Here is a 21,478-nt window from a genome sequence, read left to right as displayed (position 1 = left end):
AAAAAATAGGCTAATATACAAAGTTTTTTTAAAAAAATCATTAGTGAAGGAATGTAGCGTAACTACCCAGATTCATACCCATTCACTCCTCAGATACTGGTAACTATCCTCCTTTTCACACAAACCTCTCTATATTAACCCAGAGAAATGCATACATGGCCAGTTAGCCCAAGCAGAATAGTCATTCAGTTTTCCCCAAATTAAAACTATCATAAATTACCATTTGGACAGTATTAGAAAGAAATTGAAGCATACAAGGAGTAAACTATAGGTTTTTTTTTTATATCAAAATGTACTCTTGAAAATGTGTTTGGCACAGTGCTAGATCATATAGTTAATACTAAATATTGCAGGATACAATAAAACCCTGGAGTTAACCTGTGTTTACACCCTTTAAGGGATAAAAATAAAAAGATACCAATTATTCAGAAGTCAGCCTATACAAACTGTATAAACAATATTTTATGTCTTGTTTTGAAAACCACTAATATAGTAAAGTTTACATAAAAGACTGCAAAAGAATATAAATGGATTTAAACAGATCTTTACAATAAGAAATTCAAATGGAAACAGACAAGTAACAAAGAAGTAAAAAAATTTATTGCAGTATTCATTCCACCAGATTTGCTGGGGATCCCTTTTCTTGTATTATTTCAGGGTGAGCTAATACATCAAAATCTACATTTACAAAAACTCCTCCTGCAGATAGGTCATAGATACTGCATGCTTTTTTTTCTTTTCTTTTCTTCAACAGAATAAATTATATATCCAGGAGATTCTGCCATTTTACAGCCTGGAAAAACAATGCTTCCCTGGAAACTGGGCTAAGCTAAAGAAAGCCATCCGCTGCTAGGTTAAACTCCAAGAACACTTTATTAAGAACATTAACAGACTAATTTCCAACATTCACTTGTTTATTTTTTTAAACAGAAAGGTTTTTTTCAAGATATAAACAATTTTTTGTTAAACTATAATACAGTGGGAGTAAAAATGAACTGAGAAGTTTCTGCTGCACAACAGCGAAGGAAGCTCCCACATAAATGTTTATCAAACATTTCCTTCTTTTTTCCTGTGTCCCAGGTTCCATTCTTACTCGTCATTTAACTGATTTTTTATTTTTTTTTTTGCCAGGAAGTTGATATTTCAAATTTTTCTGTTATTTCAATTCCTGTAAATTTGGCTGCATGTACAAATTCATTAGCTGGAAGTTCCATCCTTGGCAGCATACAGTGATCGTAAAGTCTGCACAACTTTATTAGTCAGCTTATTAGCACTTGTTAGAGCAATTTTTTTGTAAATAATGTCTGACTCCTTAATAGTGTCTACCCAAGGCACCAGTTTGCGGCCATCACGGCGCTTAGCCTCAGTCCAGGAGCCACTGTAGGAGCCTGCCATCCACTGAACACTGAAGCCATTGCTGGTTTTCTGTACTACTCTTGCAATTTGTGGTCGGTCTTTGTACTTTGGACAGCAAATAGCGATGACATCCATGACATCAACACTTTCATTCATCTGTGCTGCCAACTCCGTAGAGTCTGAATTTCGTTTTGACCTTCTCAATGACTAAAACATTGGGGGGAAAAAAGACCAAGTGTTACACAAGAGAACTTTAGTGAAATTATTGCTTTTATTGCTTTTAATCCCTTGACGCCGGGAGTTGGGATTTCCCGGCACACATTCCATTGCCGGCAATGAGACGCACCGCGACCGCCAGCGCCAAGGGGTTAACATATCCTTGTAAAACCACATACTCTTAATTTGTACCCGTGTCTTTATCTCTTATTGGTATATAAAATTATATATACACACAAATCATAAAGCTACATAAAAACTTGGCAACAATAAAAAGGATAACACACAGTACATTCCAAAGGAAAATTAATAAATTTTTATATGGGATAAATCTCATTTTCTAGTTTGTGTTGGTTTTTTTTATTGTCTTTTCTGTTAAACTTTCTACAAAAGTTGTATAAACGGTTAAGTAGAGAATCTCTATCTACAAAATGCTTTCTTTCATGTGGATTACATTACTTGGTGTACATTTAATATAATAGACTGACATTTATAAGCACATAAAAATAATTTTACGTAATACGCTGCGAAATACGTTGACTCCTCCTCCGCCTCACCCCTGAAGTGCCTCCTCCTCTATCCTCCCCATCACTTTCATCATCCTCTGTCTCAGCTGCATTGTTTTTAGGGCTGCCTCCTCCAAGCAGTGAGGTAATTGCTTTGTTCCGAGCATTTGTGCTAGCTGACACCTCTCCATCTTCTTCTTCTTCATCAGGATCCAAATGTTCCATAAGGAGCTTGAACTATTAAAAAAAACCAGATCAGTCCACATTCTAACTTTAAAAACAGACATTCATATCACACTATATTAAATAAAAAACAAAAGAAAAGATAAAGAAACAGGGTAAAACAAATGGCAGACAACTTCAACAGCTTGTGTTTTGTTCTACAAACTTTTTACTTTCATTTTCTAGTAGAAATATAAGTTTTCTTCCTGTGTTTCCAAAATTGCAAGTTTTCTCTAATTAATATTTTAAAGGGGGGGTGGGGGGAAGGTAAATACACTAGATCTAGTCTCTGTTCCTATGATGGAAACAGTCAGGGATAAAGTGAACAAGTTATATGGTAGAGGTATACAAGATGGATACCAGAAATTAGAAAATACTCTGTAAATATTAATATCCTTTAGTTGAAATTCATTTTTATTGTGTTTACATTTATTAGAAGACTTTGAAAGATAATCCTGCTAAACATCCTGAAAAGAAATGGTGAGTTATCAGTATATCGCATAAGATTACCAGGAACTTAACATTTTGAAATGTTCATCCAATTCATCAGCATCTACTTTCAAGGTTATACTGTGTTACCTTGTTTGAAAGGATTTCAGATTTTCTGCAAAGCAACTTTACTTACATCTAAGTACTGTTTTACTATACTCCTCTTCACTTCTTCAGTGATCTTGGAATTAACCATATCACTCTGCAGAAAATCCAGAGTTTGTTTTGGATGGAAATGAACTCCCGTCTTCCTGTTTATCGCTTTGTCATACACTTTTGCAGATTCAGATGGAGAATATTTCTGAATTTTACTGTTTAAAGAAAACAAAAAGGGAAGAGCTTTTAAGGAAAGTCCAAAGCAATTTCAAGGAAAAGCTTTTAAAATCTTCAATACAAGTAGTTATAATCATATACAATAGACATCCTGGTAAGAAATGAAATCATTGCTTTTTCTAAGCCAAAGTTTCATTACATTCAACCTATTACATTTATGCTTTTTCTCTTATACAAATCTATTGCTATAACAATTATTAACAATCAACTTTAAAACAACTTCCAAACGTAATCCTTACAAAGAAATCACTAGATAATAACATGGCCTATTATCTAAATATCCTTACCTATCAGAGAATCCACAGAGGTTCTTTAAATGCTGTTTCAGCATCAAAAGTAATAATATGCCTTGGGAGACATTTGCAAATTCAATTAAAGGAGCTGAATTTTCTGGTAAACATTTCATCACAGCATTTATATCATTTTCTTCATCAGAATCTGAATCAGAGTCTACTCGTTTCCGTAACCTCCGAGGCTTAGAAGCTTCCTCCTCACTTTCGCTCTCACTACCACTGTTACTGTCACTCTCGGTCTCCTCATCTGATGAAGGCTTTCTTTCCTTTTTCTTGTCTTTCACCATAGACTGCAAGACAGAAATTAACACACATTCCAAAATTAAGATAAGTAGCATCATGTATGTTTCTAAAAAAATCTTTCCAAAATCATTATTGGCTTAAATTAGGAAGAATTGCCTGAACAATGTTATTAATTCATAACTTGATATTCAAAGATTAAAATTATTTATAGCAAAAAGATGCTGAATTATAATGCAAGGCCCCTGAAAAATTGATCCAAAGTCCACATTTTTTTGCAAGGTGGTTACAGAAGGAACTGAAGCAATAAGTACTCCACTGGCATGTTATTCTTAAAAAGACTGCTCAAGTTTGTTAGCAGAGACAGTAAAATGCAGTAGAAGGCCAAATATATAATATATCAGGAAGCAAATTCCATTTTTTGTTTCACCTGAATATAATTTTTGTGTGTTACATATATTTCCATATGTACTTTGGTACAGACTAGTCCAAGCTGGTTTTAATCCTTGTCTCTGTTAAAATTCTGACACTAATTACACTGCTGACCAGAGAAACCCCGAAGTCATCATATATAGTATTACTAATAATCAGATCTACTACTTGTAGAGCTACAGAATTTCACACTTGCATTATTACTGCACATAGTATGATTTTTCATAACACAGAACTTAAGATGTCCTAAGTAGGATTCTCATCCTCTGTGTGCTGGTGTTACACACTGGTCCCCCCATCTAAAGAATGTACTGTCTTTCTAGCAGATTAAAAGTTGACTTTGGTAGGGTGAGAATTCAAAGCAGTGAACTTTCTAGGTATCAACTCTGACTTGTACTTACTAGTCGGATTGGAAATTCTAGAAATGGGTTTGTTTCCTGACAGTTTGGACCTTCTACTGTTAAAGTTGTCCAGGAAATGAAGACTGAAGTCTTTCAGAAACAGAGGCCTTTTTCTTACAGGGTTGTGTATTGCCATAACAACAGATACTATACCATTATTGGGGTTCTTATATGCTACCTTAAGAAAATACATATCGTGAACTCTTTTCTTGCAATAAACAATGTATTTAAAGTCTTCCAGGCGACACACATGCAACTGCCATCAGCTACTTGACAACAAAAGAAACAGCAAACTGGATTTTATTATTAAAATTATACGAACAACCACAACAAAACCAATATTTCATGATGATTCTGTGTTCATGTACTTCCCACATGCATGCAATTAATATTAATTCCAATTAATTTAGCAATATTAGGGAATGATATAGATTTAATGTTAAGATTTCAAAATTTGTAATTCTTTTTTAATAACGTAAGCAGCAATGTAAGGAAAGTTTTTAACTAGTGTCTACCAGATGCAGGCCAGAACAGAGAGGGTTGTTTGCTTTTTAACTACCAGTTACAAAGCAACGCTACTGGTCCATATCATAATAATGGTACTGTACTCACTGAAAACTTGACCAAATTATAGAGAAGCTTATGATGCCACCATAATAAATATACTAAAATATAAATGCACATACCTCTTTAAACGACTGTAGTAGGTTGCTACCAGAAACCGAGAGTGTAATGTCTATGTGATGCATTATAAACAGTGGCTCTTCCTGTGTTTGATAAGGAAAACAGGCTAGATTGTCTGCTATGTACAAGAGCATATTCACCTCTGTTTTCTGGAGGTTAAAAAAAAAAGTTACATATAAATATACATACAAATATCTTAGATTTATACACTTATCCTGTGTTCCTAAGTCTAGAGCAAAAACATGATCACAAATTTTATTCTACATACCCCCCCAAACAACATGTATTTATGCAAAATTTAGTCATACCTGAAGATACATTTTTTCTGATCAATCTAAACTGAGTACAAAAAGGTACAGAATGATGCAAAAGTAACAAGTGAATTCTATTATATAGGTAAACACCTTATATTACAAAGTAAAACAAAGTACCTTAGGGAAATAAGGTTAACAATTATGTCATAAAAATACATTGTAAAAGAAGAATTTAAGCTTGTAATGCTATATTTTATTTTATTTTTAAGTTAAGGAAATGTGATGCTTACTGCAGTATCATCAAAGAGGTTGAGTAAAGAAATTAGAAACGCTCGTCTGTGTTGACGGTTCCCTCGGATCATGGAGTATAGGTGTGAACACAATGCACTGGATGATTCATCATGTCTAAAACCTCTTACAGGATCTTTTGGGCAGGTACTGATTGCCTGTTGTACCTGGTAAGACATCTTCATACCAGCCACTGCTTTCATCTAAAATGGAAAAGTATTTATTTTTATTTAAACCATTGCTTTCAAGCAGTAAAACTGAAAGTGGAAAATTAAACAAATGCCTGTCAACAAATTGCCAGCTCGTTTTTTAGCTTATTTCCTTTTAAGTAGATGCTCATCTGAAGTTTAACTTTCAAACATGCACTGAGGTGCACTACTACCTTTTGAGTTGGCAAACAGATTAAAACAGGTTTTGTGGCAGAGACCAAAATGTCTTGTGAACTGCTTTCACTGTAAATTCTATGTTAGAAACATACAGCTAATTTGTTTACCCACTGCAGCCAGGTATTAAAATTTAAACAATATTCAAGAATACTGAAATGTTTTCATACATGAACAGAATATTCTACCAAATGTGTATACTTGATGTCACTTGTAGTGAAACCAACAACTGAGTCCATATTAGTACAATAGGACTGACAAACAGAAAATGAGGGTTTTTGCATATATTTCGTAGTTTCCAGCTGATTTTACTTACTTCAAGGCTCTTGCTCCAATTTCAGAACAAACAATCTCTAGCTAGGCTGCATATCCAACTCTCCTCATGCCACCTCTGCTTCTGTTCAGCGTAGTTGTCTCTTCATCTATACATTGTCTTAAATCCCAGCTGCCTACATAGCAAATTTAATCTGCTAGCCTTCACCTACTGGATTAGGTATCTGTTTGGATGCCATGAACAGTGCAATGCTCCAATTTCAGTGGAATAGAATCATATTTGGGAAGTCCCACAATGTAGTACACACACTGAACCAAGACTGGGGCCTTCTGAAATAAGGAGAGGGTGCTGCAGCTCAATTTCAGATCTTAAGCAGAACTAATGGCACTACGCCACAAGTCCTCACTTAGCCCTCAGATTTTCCTTTCAGCAAGATCCCTCAGTTCTTAATCTAAGCAGAAGGAGCATAGGAAGATGTTACAATTTATAAAGCCTTGATGCCTTAACATTCTAATACATATATACTAAGGACCTTTACTTTTACAAGGTGGTCTCTCCCCTAGTCTACTGATACAGGAAAATCATTGCTAAACATTATGAAACAGCTGTCCTTACCTCTTATCAAATAAATGCTCTTATGCACTATTCAGTGAGGAAAACACTACTGCGAATTATGAATTAAAGGAAATTTTCGACTGGAAGAGATGCTTCAAATTATTATATCCTTTCTATTTCTAAGAACAGAAATCTCCGAACAGGGAAAAGAGTCAGGATCTTCTTTACAACTGCTTACAGTTATTGTTTATTTGTTACTTTATATTCTTTTTCTACAGCTGAGGACTATTCAAGTGTTAAGTCGGAGAATGTAACAGTATTTCGTAAAATGATAAATTAGAGTTACTTACGTGAATGAACCCAGCATATTTTTTGTCTATTTCCACCAACTGCTGGTCAGCTTTGTTTCGCATAGAGGGCTCTGGATCTGTGCCCATAGCAATTAAGTACGGCACGCACTTGAAAAACAAATGACATTATTCTTCTGAGTCATTGTACCTCCTCTTTCTCACTCTTTGTTCTTCTATTACACTGTTGTTCTTTTTATATTCTGACTACTACAGAAACTAGAATAGGAAGCTCTATGCAACTTACTACCTGGCTACTTTTTGCAAGCAGATAGCACAAAATACACAAGAGACCAGCATTATAAATGATAGAAGTTGTGTGAGGTTTCAGGTAGTATTTCCATTTCTCTCAAACTCTAAAGTCAATTTACACTACAAAAAAATGCCATTTAAAAAAAGAAAACACCACTTATGACTAAACATGCACAATGGCTGTGGTATAAAAAAATAATTACAAAAATATTGTGTAAGCAAAGAATAATAGAGATGATAACTGAAGTTCTGACATTGACTCTGGAATTTCATAGTGTTTGGAGCACATGGGGACTGAGGTGGAGGCAAGCTCACACAGTTTTCAGGATAAAGAATCCAATAAAGAAAACAGCTTGGCATACATCTGAATTTTCTAAATATAACAGAAATATGATCCAATGTACATTTGTAAGTGCTCTTTAGGCCCTGGCTGGGCTTTTACATCTTGATCCAAAGACAAGAAAATACAGCATTTGGAATCTCATTGGCTAAAAGAGATTTCAAAATATGCTTTCGGTAAAGGCTCCTTGCTACAATAAGAAATTACTGTAACAGAGCTGGAAGAGGAAAGCAAGAAATGTATTTAGCAAGCATAAAAACCTCTGAAAACCTGAATAACAAAACCCCCCATCATAAAAGTCTACCATACCTGAACAGGATGGATGAGACCCTGGTTTAATGTCAGTGCAATGACATTTAGAGCAAAGTGGCGTACACTAGACTGGGTATGAAAGAAAGCCTCAAGGACCTGTTTGAGATATAGCTGCATGATGGAACTACTCATCCCTGAGGATATATCACCCATTTCTTTCAGGTCTTCCTGCTTTGCTACTTTTTTCCCTGTAAAAAGGACAAAAGCAATTGCACACTCACCACAGTATAATCTTTGCCATTACTTGATGCGTACTGATCTTTAAACTTTACGATACATACACATTTCAGCTGTCTTAGAATGGGTTTATGATCTCATGAAACATAGAACGGTCTGATGGCAAATATACTTAAAAAAACTAGACAGACACAACTTTAAAGTCTTGTTCCTCAATAAAGGTTTTAATTTTTAAAATTTCTTATTTTGTATCTGCAAATTAACCTTAGAGAAGATTTTGATAAAAACTATTACTACCATCCTTACAGCAATTATGCATTCCTAATTGCTTTCAGGATTTATACATCTTGAAAGTAAATAATAAGCTACACTTCTCAATATACCTATGCACATAATGAATTTTTGAAAATTATTCTAAGATACTTTGTGTACAATATTATAGACTAGATAACAATCTTAAGTGACTCAGTTCACGTATATAGTAGTTGTATGCAAGAAAGTTAGGTTTTGCATACCTCATTAGCACAAAAGAACTCAACACTTACAGTCTCTGTCTGCCTGCTGCATACGTGTATCCTCCTCTTGCAAATAGGTCTGGAGGTTTTTTAACACCTGGATTTTTAAGTTTACTGAACAGTTCTTATCTGAAAGAATGCTGTTGTACAGCGTCTTCACTTCCTGTTCGAACATTAAACTTGGGTGTTGTATAAATGCAAATCCTAGGAGTGGAAGAAAAGAGGAAATATTCCACATTATTATCTAGAAATTTTATTTCTACTTTTTAAGTCTTTCTTCAAAATAGAGGTATGAAATTTATCTTCTCTCAGTAGCATAGCTTTTTCTAGTACAAATAGCATTGCTTTTGCATATGGACACCATTCAAAGCTTATAAGGAGTTCTGTTAGCCGTGACAGTTCTATTAGCCATGACTCTGACAGATAAAGATGGGGTGCTGACCCAGAGAAGGTGCACTAAGAGTTATACAGGTCTGGAAGCATGTTCAGTGTACTGGTCTGTATCTGAATGACTAGAAGCTCTCCCAAAAGCAAGGGAGAAACACTGCCAAAAATTACCCATTGTTTTTATAATACATTTAGTGAAAAACATTCTGCTGAAAGACTTATTCATATGGAGGAAGAGCAAATGTGGAAAAACTAATAAATATCATGAGTATATATAAATAAAATCTTAAAAGAAAACAAAATGATCACAGAAAAATAAAGTTTCACAGAATCATAGAACACTTTGGGTTGGAAGGGACCTTTAGAGATCATCTAGTCCAACCCCCCCTGCAATGAGCAGGGACATCTTCAACAAGATCAGGTTGCTCAGAGCCCCATCCAACCTGACCTTGAATGTTTACAGGAATGGGGCCTCCGCAATATCTCTGGACAACCCGGTCCAGCACTTCATCACCCTCACTGTAAAAAATTTTTTCCTTATATCCAGTCTACATCTGCCCTCCTTCAGTTTAAAACCATCACCCCTTGTCCTGTCACAACAGGCCTTGCTAAAGAGATTGTCCCCATCCTTCCTATAGTCCCCCTTTAAGTACTGAAAGGCCACTATAAGGTCTCCCTGCAGCCTGCTCTTCTCCAGGCTGAACAACCCCAACTCTCTCAGCCTTTTTTTCATAGGGGAGGTGCTCCAGTCCTCAGATGATTTTTGTGGCCCTCCTCTGGACCTGCTCCAACAGTTCTATGTCCTTCCTCTGTTGAGGCCTCCAGAGCTGGACACAGTACTCCAGGTAGGGTCTCACCAGAGCAGAGTAGAGGGGCAGAATCACCTCCCTCAACCTGCTGGCTGTGCTTCTTTGGATGCAGCCCAGGATACAGTTGGCTTTCTGGGCTGCAAGTGCACATTGCTGGCTCGTGTCCAGCTTCTCATCCACCAGTACCCCCCAAGTCCTTCTCCGCAGGGCTGCTCTCAATCCCTTCATCCTCCAGCCTATACTGAGACTGGGGGTTGCCCCAACCCAGGTGCAGGACCTCGTACTTGGCCTTGTTGAACCCCATGAGGTTCACAGAGGCCCACCTCTCCAGCTTGTCTAGGTCTCTCTGGATGACATCCCATCCTTCTGGCGTGTCAACTGCACCGCTCAGCTTGGTGTCATCTGCAAACTTGCTGAGGGTGCACTCGATCCCACTATGTCATTGATGAAGATATTAAACAGCACTGGTCCCAGTACGGACCCCTGAAGGGCACCACTCGTCGCCAGTCTCCATTTGGACATTGAGCCACTGACCACTACCCTCTGGATGCAGCCATCCAGCCAGTTCCTTATCCACCGAACAGTCCACCCATCAACTCTCCCCCGTTTAGAGAGAAGGATGTTGTGGAGGACCATGTCAAAGGCCTTACAGAAGCCCAGATAGATGACATCCATAACTCTTCCCTTGTCCACTGATGCAGTCACTCCATTATAGAAGGCCACTAGGTTGGTCAGGCAGGACTTGCCCTTGGTGAAGCCATGCTGGCTGTCTTGAATCATCTCCCTGTCCTCCATGTGCCTTAGCATAGCTTCTAGGAGGATCTGTTCCACGATCTTCCCAGGCACAGAGGTGAGGATGACAGGTTGGTAGTTCCCCAGGTCCTCCTCTCTACCCTTTTTAAAGATAGGCACAATGTTTCCCTTCTTCCAGTCCCCAGGGACTTCACCTGACCGCCATGACTTCTCAAATATCATGGAGAGTGGCTTAGCGACTACATCAGCCAATTCCCTCAGGACTCTGAGATGCATCTCATCAGGTCCCTTAGACTGGTATATGTTTAGGTTCCTCAGATGGTCATGAACCTGATCTTCCCTTACAGTGGGAGGGGCTTTACCCCCCTGGACTCCATCCTGCGGTCCATCAACTCGGGAGGGGTGAGGAGAGAGGTTACCAGTGAAGACTGAGGCAAAAAAGTTGTTGAGTACCTTAGCCTTCCCCTTATCTGTTGATACTAGGCCACCATTCTTGTTCATTGCGGGGCGTGGGGGTGCTATGCTTTCTTTAGCCTTCCTTTTCTGCTTGACGTACCTGTAGAAGCTGCTCTTGTTATTCTTTGCATCCCTTGCCAAATTCAGCTCCAGCCATGCCTTGGCCCTCCTGACCCCATCCCTACACAACTGGGCAGTGTCCCTATACTCTTCCCAGGATACCTGTCCCTGCTTCCACTGCCCGTGCAGTTCCCTCTTGCTCTTCAGTTTGACCAGCATGTCTCAACTCAGCCATGCTGGTCTCTTCCCAGGACACCTGTCCCTTGCCTGATTTCTTATAGCTAGAAACTGAGAGGTCGTGTGCTCTATGGAACATGTCGTTAAAGTTCTGCCAGCTCTCTTCTGTTCCCTTGCCCTGAGGACTGTTTCCCAGGGGGTCCTTCTGACTAACTCCTTGAAGAGCTGGAAGTTTGCTTTTCTAAAATTTAGGGTCCTAACTATACTCCTTACTTTTCCCATATCCCTCAGGAGTGTGAACTCTGCCAATGCATGATCACTGCAGCCCAGGCTGCCTCCAATGTTAACATCGCTGATAAGCTCACTTGCATTGGTGACCATCAGGTCCAGTACTGCATCCCCTTGGTTAGAGGTGTCTACTACCTGGCTTCAGATTTAAGATTTATACCTCTCTCTGTCATTATTCATATACCTATTAAGGTCTTCTCTTGAAAACTATCTGAAGCATTCCCAAGACTGTTTCTGTTGGAATATCATAAAATCATAGACATATTAAGGTTGGAAAAGACCTCTAGGATCATCAAAAGTCCAACCGTCAACCCAACACCACCATGCCTCCTAAACCATGCTCTGAAGTGCCATGTCTACATGTTTTTTGAACACCTCCAGGGATGGTGACTCTACCACCTCTCTGGGCAGCCTGTTCCAATGCCTGACCACTCTTTCAATAAAGAAGTTTTTCATAATGTCCAGTCTAAACCTCCCCTGATGCAGCATGAGGCCATTTCCTCTTGTCCTATCACTAGTAGCTTGGGAAAAGGGACGAACACTCACCTCACTACAACCTCCTTTCAAGGTAGTTGTAGAGAACGATGAGGTCTCCCCTCAGCCTCCTCTTCTCCAGGCTAAACAACCCCACTTCCCTCAACCTCTCCTCATAAGACCTGCTCTCCAGACCCTTCACCAGCTTTGTTGCCCTTCTCTGGACACGCTCCAGCAACTCAATGTCCTTGTAGTGAGGGGCCCCAAACTGAACACAGTACTTGAGGTGGGGCCTCACCAGTGCTGAATACAGGGGCACGATCACTTCCCTACTCCTGCTGGCCACGCTTTTCCTGATACATGCCAGGATGCTGTTGGCCTTGGCCACCTGGGCACACTGCTGGCTCATGTTCACCTGGTCCTTTTCCACCAGGCAGCTTTCCAGCCACTCTTCCCCAAGCCTGTAGCACTGCATGGGGTTGTTGTGACCCAAGTGTGGGACCCGGCACTTGGCCTTGTTAAACCTCATACAAATGGCCTCGGCCCATCAATCCAGCCTGTCCAGGTCCCTCTGCAGAGCCTTTCTACACTCGAACAGATCAAAACTCCCTCCCAATTTGGTGTCATCTGCAAACTTACTGAGGGTGCACTCGATCCCCTCATCCAGATAATTGATAAAGATATTAAACAAGACTGGCCCCAACAATGAGCCCTGGGGAACCCCGCTCGTGACTGGCTGCCAACTGGATTTAGCTCCCTTCACCACAGCTCTCTGGGCTCGGCCATCCAGCCAGTTTTTTACTGAGCGAACAGTACACCCATCCAAGCCATGAGCCACCAGCTTCTCTAGGAGGATGCTGTGGGAGACAGAGTCAAAGGCTTTCATAGAACCATAGAATGTCCTGAGTTGGAAGGGACCCACAAGGATCACTGAGTCCAACTCCTGTTCCTGCACAGGACAACCTCAAATTTACACCATGTCTCTGACGGAGTTGTCCAAGTGCTTCTTGAATAGCGTCAGGCTTGGCGCCGTGACTACCTCCCTGGGGAGCCTGTTCCAGTGCTCCACCACCCTCTGGGTGAAAAGCATTTTCCTAATATCCAACCTGTTGGCTCATGTTCAACTTGCCATTGACCAGAACCCCCAGGTCCCTCTCTGCAGAGTTGCTCTTCAGCCTCCTGTTCCCCAGTCTTTGTGTACATCCAGGGTTGCTACGCCCCAGGTGTAAAATCTGACACTTGCTCATGGTCAGCTTGCTGTCCACCTGCACTCCCAGGTCCTCCTCAACAGAGCCGCTTTCCAGCGGGTCAACCACTAACCCGTACTGGTGCATGGGGTTGTTCCTCCCCAGGTACAGGACCTTATACTTGCTATTGCTGAATTTAATCAGGTTCCCCTTGGCCCAGCTCTCCAGCCTGCCCAGGTCTCGCTGGATGGCAGCACAGCCTTCTGATGAATCAGCCACTCCTCCCAGCTTGGTATCATCAGCAAACTTGCTGAGGTTACACTCTGTCCCTTCGTCCAGGTCATTGATGAATATATTAAATGGGACTGGACCCAGCACAGACCCCTGGGGAACACCACTAGTGACAAAACTCCATCCAGACTCTGCTCCATTGATCATGGCCCTCTGAGTTCTGTTGTTCAGCCAGTTCTCAATCCACCTCACTGTCCACTCATCTAACCCACACTTCCTAAGCTTACCTATGAGGATGTTATGGGAGACAGTGTCAAAAGCCTTGCTGAAGTCAAGGTAAACAACATCCACTGCTCTCCCTTCATCTACCCAGCCAGTCACGCCATCGTAGAAGGCTATCAAGTTGGTAAAGCATGATCTCCCCTTGGTGAATTCATGTTGACTACTTCTGATAACCTTCTTATCCTCTATATGCCTGGAGATGACCTCCAGGATTAACTGCTCCATCTCCTTTCTGGGGATGGAGGTGACTGGTTTAAAGAGTTCCCAGGTCCTCCTTGTTGCCCTTTTTGAAGATTGGGGAGAATTTGCTTTCCTCCAGTCCTCCGGCACTTCTCCTGTTCTCCATAACCTTTCAAAGATGATTGAGAGTGGCTTAGCAACAGCATCTGCCAGCTCCCTCAGCACCTGCAGGTGCATCACATTGTGGCCCAGGGATTTGTGAGGATCCAGTTTGCCTAGATGATCTCTGACCCAATCCTCCTCAACCAAGAAGTCTTCCTTTCTCCAGATTTTCTCTCTCACCTCTGGGGGCTGAAATGCCTGAGGGCCAGCCTTAGCAGTGAAGAACGAAGCAAAGAAGGCATTCAGTAAATCCGCCTTGTCTGCATCCTGTGTTACCAGGGCCCCCACCATGTTCAGCAGTGGGCCCACTGTATCCCCAGTCTTCCTTTTACTGCTGATGTATTTAAAGAAGCCCTTCTTGTTATCTTTGACATGCATTGCCAGATTTAATTCCAAGTGGGCCTTGGCCTTCCTCGTTGCACCTCTGCATACCCTGACAACATTCCTATATTCCTCCCAAGTGGCCAGTCCCTTTTTCCACATACTGTGAACCTCCTTCTTCTATTTGAGTTTTTCTAGAAGCTCTTTGCTCATCCATGTGGGTCTCCTGGCTCCTCCTGAGCTTGGAGGAAGTGGTACTTGAATACTGACCAGCTCTCTTGGACCCCCCTGCCGCCTAGAGCCCTCACCCATGGGATTCCTCCAAGCAGGTCTTTGAAGAGGCCAAAGTTGGCTCCCCTGAAGTCCAAGGTTGTAATTCTACTTGCTGCCCCTGCTTCTACCATGCAGGATCCTGAACTCCACCATCTCATGGTCACTGTAGCCAAGGCTACCCCCAACCCTCACATCTTCAACCAGACCTTCTTTCTTAGTATAAGGGGTCTGAGGTTTAATTAAAATGAAGATTGACATGCTTACAAGCAACGAAAAATAAATCTGAAGAATGCCTACTGATAGCCACCCATGTTTCCTCCTCTTCCCCCAAACTGATCACAGTTCAGTCTGTAATTACAGAATCACAGAATCCCAGGTTGGAAGGGACCTCAGGGATCATCTAAGTCCCACCTTTCTAGGAAGAGCACAGTCTAGACAAGATGGCCCAGCACCCTGTCCAGACGACTCTTGAAAGTGTCCAACGTGGTCGAGTCAACCACTTCCCTGGGGAGATTATTCCAATGGTTGACTGTCCTCACTGTGAAAAATTTCCCTCTCCTGTCCAATCGGAATCTCCCCAAGAGCAACTTGTGTCCATTCCCCCTTGTCCTCTCCAGGTGACTCCTTGTAAAAAGGGAGCCTCCATCTTCTTTGTAGCTACCCCTTAAGTACTGGTACATGGTGATGAGATCCCCTCTAAGCCTCCTTTTCTCAAGGCTGAACAAACCCAGTTCTCCCAGCCTATCCTCATATGGCAGGCTTCCCAGTCCTTTGATCACCTTGGTGGCCCTTCTCTGGACCCCTTCCAGCCTGGCCACATCCTTTTTGTATAGAGGGGACGAGAACTGTACACAGTACTCCAGGTGTGGCCTGACAAGCGCTGAGTAGAGTGGGATGATGACTCCTTTCTCTCTGCTGGCGATGCCCTTGTTGATGCAACCCAGCATCCTGTTGGCCTTCTTGGCCACAGCAAGCACACTGTTTGCTCATGTTGAGCTTCCTGTCCACCAGGACCCCCAGGTCCCTTTCCACAGAGCTGCTCTTCAGCCATTTAGAAACATTTCTGACAAATGCAACATTCTCAGCATCCATGAGTAAAGCAATCATGTCTATGGTTAGGAAGACAGCCCCTATCCCACGTGCAGTATTCTGTAGAGGACAATTAAATTAGAATGGACCTCAGTAAGCGTGCATCTTGATACAATGCCTAGAAAAACACCCAGCTAGTCTGAACACCATAGCATTGCTCCTGCAACAGAGGCAACTCTAAAGCCATTAATTACACTGAGCTGTCTGAAATAATTTTCTCACAGAGCATCAAGATTCAGTTTCAGTCCTTATCTTCAGAGTCCTCCCCTAGCCTGAGCCAAAGCAGGATATCTAAAAAGCCACTTAAAGAGCAGCATAAGGAGGCAAAATCTTGTCTATAGTTAAACCATACAATGGCAAGCTCACTCGCATGGGAGACAACTTTCTTTAGACTAAACCATAACCATGAACTGAACTCTTCCAGAAAGCAAGGCCGATCTGCCCACACAAGATTCTCTCATGTGTACAGTTTTTGTCCTTGAGCAGAGGATGAACATGATACAAACCACTCAATGACAGTTCATTTACTACTGCAAGTCACTGAGATACTATACTAATGCCTTCAGATAAAGAATCTATTTAAAATTGCAGTACTGCCAAAATCACAAAACAAACTGTAAAATTTAGACTATGACATCATCTCAATGCCTTGTGAAATCTCACAGAGCATCCCCCAGTTGGTATAAACTGCCAGAGTTTCCTTTACTCCTGTGGAATATCTGCCCCTACACTTGAAATTCTCAAAGTTTTTCCAGTGGTTTTTCTAGTTATTCTTTAACCATACCTTGTGGACTGAAAAACAAGATTTGGAGTTACAACATACTTGCATGTGGGGAAAAAAAACATCATCTCCATCAGTTTGGAAACCTGATGCTTTTTAAGACTTGGTCACACATCAAAAAGGCATTCACTGTCAAAAGCATCCACTCTGCTGCATAAATATGCAACTTCAAAATATCACTTTGACTACATTTCTATAGCCAGTTCTGAAATAAAACATGCAGTGAACTTTGATTTTAAACAAACTCCCCTGCCACTACACAAATAAATGAATTCCTACTGAAATGCATGGATTTTGACTGTAGCAGAATAATAAAGATAATTAATATTTCTTACCAAGGCCAATAATGGCTTTTGTCTGTACTTCTTCATCTGAATGCTTTGTAAAATATATCAGCAGTTCAAGTACTTTATCCTTAATGTTAACCTGAGGAAATGAAAACAAAAATAATAGCTATTTGAAGATGAAACATGTTTTTAATCTCTTATAAAAAGCATAAATATCAAAAAGGAGAAACACTGTCTTACTGCATGACCTTTGCAAAACCATGTATTTACAAACCAAAAAGATATATTGCATGCATTATGATAAAATACATAGCTTTGAGGGACTAGGAATACTGTGCTTTCAAATTGAAGTGGAGCATCCAATATACATAAGATGTGGAGAGTAAATACAAGTTTTTTTACCTTACTGTTGCCCTTAAAATCTTCCTGATCAAAATCAAAATGCCGACACAATGCTCCAACAGTGAAAAGTGATCTAAGGAGTGCTGGTTTATTGGCCGTAAGTATTGTACTATTGCAGTCTTCTTGGTGTTGACTTTTTAATTTCGAAAGTGCACCTACAGTAAGATAAAAGTTTTGATCACAGTATTTAATCACGATGTATCCCTAGGACAAGACTTGTAGCCAAAATTGAAAAGTGACAATTACATGTTGTGATTTTACTTACCATAGTATCTATTAAAACAGGCCCACACAAATTTATAGTTCTGGGTAACCTTGTTCACAACAGCCCCAAGACAGCTCACACAATGCTGAACAACCTAGGATCAAGAAAAAACAAATGAGTTATATATTTAGAAGTTAAATCTGAGATTTTTGTGAAGTTATGTAGGAAAATGCTATGTAGAACTAAAACTAACGATCTAACAGATGTAATGTCCATCTCCAAGACTGCTCTGAAAACCTGCCCAAACTTATAATTGTTAAAATATAGCAACAACACATACAAACACCAGTAAACAAAGAACATTGATTTTTCATGGCTCAAAAATTATCTTCATAATGAAGACAGACTTTCTTTAAATCAAAACTATGTATTTCACAATTTCAACTGAATAGCAGCAATTAAACGCTTACCGTCATGCCATATTTGATGATGAGTTTCATAAGGTCTTCCTCAATAGTGGCAAGAAAGGTCTCACTTGGGTGCTCCATTAGTGGCACTACAAGTTCTAAGATTTTTGCAACATTGCAGATCACCATGAAATCATTCTGGGTCTGAAACAACAGTATTTATAGCATTTAACATTTCTGGCTGTGTTACCTATAAGCTAAGTATTCGTAATATGTATTATGTAATACATATGTATTAATTAATATGTTTACATACAAATACATATTAATATAATACAATTCCATAATAGTATAATACAATTATGTATCTTATGCAAGATATTTGGTAAAGATTTAAAAGAATATTTATATAGTTTACATCTGCTTTTAAATTACATATTATTTTGAAAGCAAGTTCTTGTTTTCTACAGAACTTCTGGAGGTGGGGGAAAATCTGTAGAAGCAAAACTTCACCTCTCATCAAGGCTGTGACAGTCCTGAAAACTTTTGGTCCCGATAATTCTTTGGAGTCCTACAACAAATCTAGGAACTCTTCCTGACACATGCACACTAGAGAACACATGACACCTGGCAACAGGTATCAACAACAAATGAAGTTGTGCTATGGCTGAATGTGGCTTAAACAAAATAGATAGTTACGTGCACAAATATAGAAATTACAACTAAAATGACTACTGGTTTACATTATCATGACTGGATATGTATTGTGAGGGATCTATGGAAAATGTTTATATATTAAATATACATCCTACTAGAAATTGACTTTTTTGACAAATCAAGATCACTAATCACGATAGGATAATTCCCAAATGCTACTATCAAGCTATTTAACATATTTGGGCTGACAGTGGTAATTCTACAATTCATCTCAACCTGTATAAGTACAAAACTTACGTAATACACTAAAGAGATGTTGCAGCAAGTAATTAATCAGATAATCCTTTCCTATACTGTTTGATCAGAAGCAGCTCTAGAAGTCTGTTGTGGATGTGTCTAGAGAATGCTCCAGGGCTGAACCTGTAAAACGCAAGGCTATACCTACAAGCTAAGCCAATAACAAGTATTCTCAAGCCTGCTCTTCCCTGGGCAGCTGACCTAATGTAATGGATTGCTGCCACCCACTCAGCCAAGCTCTTCCTTGAGCCATGGCTGCATGATCCTGCCCTGCTCCTTCTGCCAGATCAGGGGTTCATCACAACCTTCACTGAGCCAACTGTGCTAATCAAAATTGCAGAAAGCAATGCAATGTTTCAGAGGAGGGGGGCCATTTTACCAGAGTGGGGGGTTCAGCATTATAGCTCTCTACTATTTTTGTGAGCTAAACTGTCTTACAGGGGAATACAAAAACACCAGAGCTAGGGAAGGGAAAGGTGAAGTGCTAAAGAGGATAGAGTAGGACATTTTCCTTCTGATATATTTTCTATATGTTAGATCACTCTATCTTACAGAACCATATCATATGTTAAATCTTAACTACTTTTAAGATTGTGACTATAAACCAAAACAATTTTAAGAAGTTATTTCGTAGCAGGTGAAAAACTGGGTTTTAGTCCTCAAGGGAAAGAGGCAGCACAGGTTTCAGTTTCATTTGGCTATAAAATGTGGAGGTAGAGGGTGAGAAACGGCATCTTAGAAGCTACAGAGATCATCAAAAGGACCTATCATCTCCAGAATATATGATGCTCATGAAACAGAAACACAATTTTTATTTCTCTTTTCCTACCTTCAATGTCATCAAGCATACAAGACAACCATTAATTTCCATGCTTAATTATCTGGGGGGAAAAACCCCCCTGATTTTCTAATTTTCTCTACTTACACTACATTTAGTGGTCAGGTATGGCTGCATGGTCATGGCATGTTTGACCATTAGCTGGGGCCTGATTTTGCTGAATAAGAACAAAGTGGTTATGCAAGCAACCAAGCGTCCAGAATTCACACCTTTGTTGTCAGAATCTGCAAAAAAATTAGAAAATACACAAAATAATGTTTGAGCAATGAAAAATATATAGCCAAAACATCATATGAATATCTCTTTCATAACATAACTTTCAAGATCAATACAGAATATTCTTAATAGATTAGAGATGGGAACATAATGTGTTAACGTTTGTATGTGATCAGAAAATATGTGAAAAAAGAAGCAAAGATGCTTCAAAGACATCACTAGTTTTTAAACTACTTACTGTACACAGAACACTGGCCAAGCCAATGATTCCTATTACAACTGTAGAACATATTCATGCAAATAAAGCTTGCCACACTTTTTTTTAGTGATCTGAAAGTTTGAACAAGTTATTTTAAAAGTAGTTCTGTTATTGTGGTTAGTTAGAGAAAATTAGGGAAGGTTTATTATTATACAGTGCTCAAAAGTTCAAAATGAACTTAAATGCAATAATTCATTACCATCAGTTTTTTAATAGGAATTCTGTAACAGTAACTTTTCACGATAATAATTTGAACCACTGTTACAGTATCATATAAAATTCAAAGGAGCTACTGGGTTGTAAACAATATTACCTGATAAGGTTTCCTCATATTTAAGTATGTGCTCAACCAAATTGTCAACAAGTTGAGTACAGGCTTTTTTCACAGGTTTATATGAGGCATCCTCTTCTGACTTCAACAGCTATAACAGATGAAACAGAAAATGATTTAGTATTAAGCATGCATTCATTTACATTGGATACATGCTGGTTTTATAACAATTACTATGGATACACAAGGATTTTGCACTACAAAAGCATTTAACTTCTCCATAAAAGTTACATGGTGAAGAAAAAATTAAGGGAAGTAAAAAAAAAAAATCAAACCAAAATGCATGAGAAGTAAAGAAAAATTAACTGCGACAAAAAGAAGAGAACAGCTCTACTGATTTTTGCATTGGGATGAAGGCTAACTTTGTACTTAATGAAATAATGCAGAAAATAATGTAGTCGTACTTGACAGCAGTAACTAATAGGAGTTAGGAAGGGTTTTTAAAATGCTTAGAAAAAAAAAGAGCAAATTCAAAAGGAACGTTGTTTTTGACACTAAGCAAAAATATCAAACTAAGATGAAACATAGTTCTATGAACATTTTAATCAGTTAATATAATTGAGCCTGTACTGTCGCTTTTTCTTCAGTGCAGGCATTAAGAGGCACTTTGGTTTACTTGGCTACCTATTTTCATGGCACTCCAGGCTAAAGTAAAAATCTTTGGAGACCTCTAATTCCCCCATGCATGCTTTTGTTAATTTTGCTTGAAAATTAATGAGCGCATACAAGTTGTAGAGGTGAAAAATAACACAGGCTGAGAGATATAAACAAAACAAGCTCATGTCTTAGAAAAAATCAGA

The 21,478-nt window shown here is 39.4% G+C and overlaps 1 protein-coding gene across 6 annotated transcripts in view; it reads right to left on the bottom strand.

Moving 5' to 3' along the window:
• Positions 1–261: 261 nt before the first annotated feature.
• LOC135310905 (nipped-B-like protein) overlaps positions 262–21,478 on the bottom strand; it is a 165,757-nt gene continuing 144,540 nt past the window's right edge. For 3 of the 6 annotated variants that reach the window (XM_064440023.1, XM_064440022.1, XM_064440024.1), the window contains 15 exons: positions 20,661–20,769; positions 19,960–20,096; positions 18,144–18,284; positions 17,734–17,827; positions 17,469–17,623; positions 17,115–17,205; positions 8,900–9,073; positions 8,175–8,365; positions 7,277–7,384; positions 5,717–5,917; positions 5,175–5,321; positions 3,410–3,705; positions 2,926–3,100; positions 2,130–2,315; positions 262–1,563 (listed from right to left, as the gene is read on the bottom strand). In XM_064440023.1, the coding sequence (XP_064296093.1) occupies positions 1,198–1,563; positions 2,130–2,315; positions 2,926–3,100; positions 3,410–3,705; positions 5,175–5,321; positions 5,717–5,917; positions 7,277–7,384; positions 8,175–8,365; positions 8,900–9,073; positions 17,115–17,205; positions 17,469–17,623; positions 17,734–17,827; positions 18,144–18,284; positions 19,960–20,096; positions 20,661–20,769 (2,571 nt within the window). In that variant the 3' untranslated portion in view covers positions 262–1,197. Of the gene's footprint in view, positions 1,564–2,088; positions 2,316–2,925; positions 3,101–3,409; positions 3,706–5,174; positions 5,322–5,716; positions 5,918–7,276; positions 7,385–8,174; positions 8,366–8,899; positions 9,074–17,114; positions 17,206–17,468; positions 17,624–17,733; positions 17,828–18,143; positions 18,285–19,959; positions 20,097–20,660; positions 20,770–21,478 lie in introns of all 6 variants that reach the window. The other 3 variants (XM_064440026.1, XM_064440027.1, XM_064440025.1) reach the window with 2 other exon arrangements.

This window comes from Phalacrocorax carbo, assembly GCF_963921805.1.
Source record: "Phalacrocorax carbo chromosome W unlocalized genomic scaffold, bPhaCar2.1 SUPER_W_unloc_7, whole genome shotgun sequence".
Taxonomy (NCBI): Eukaryota; Metazoa; Chordata; class Aves; order Suliformes; family Phalacrocoracidae; genus Phalacrocorax; species Phalacrocorax carbo.
This window is presented reverse-complemented; position numbering and strand designations above follow the sequence as displayed.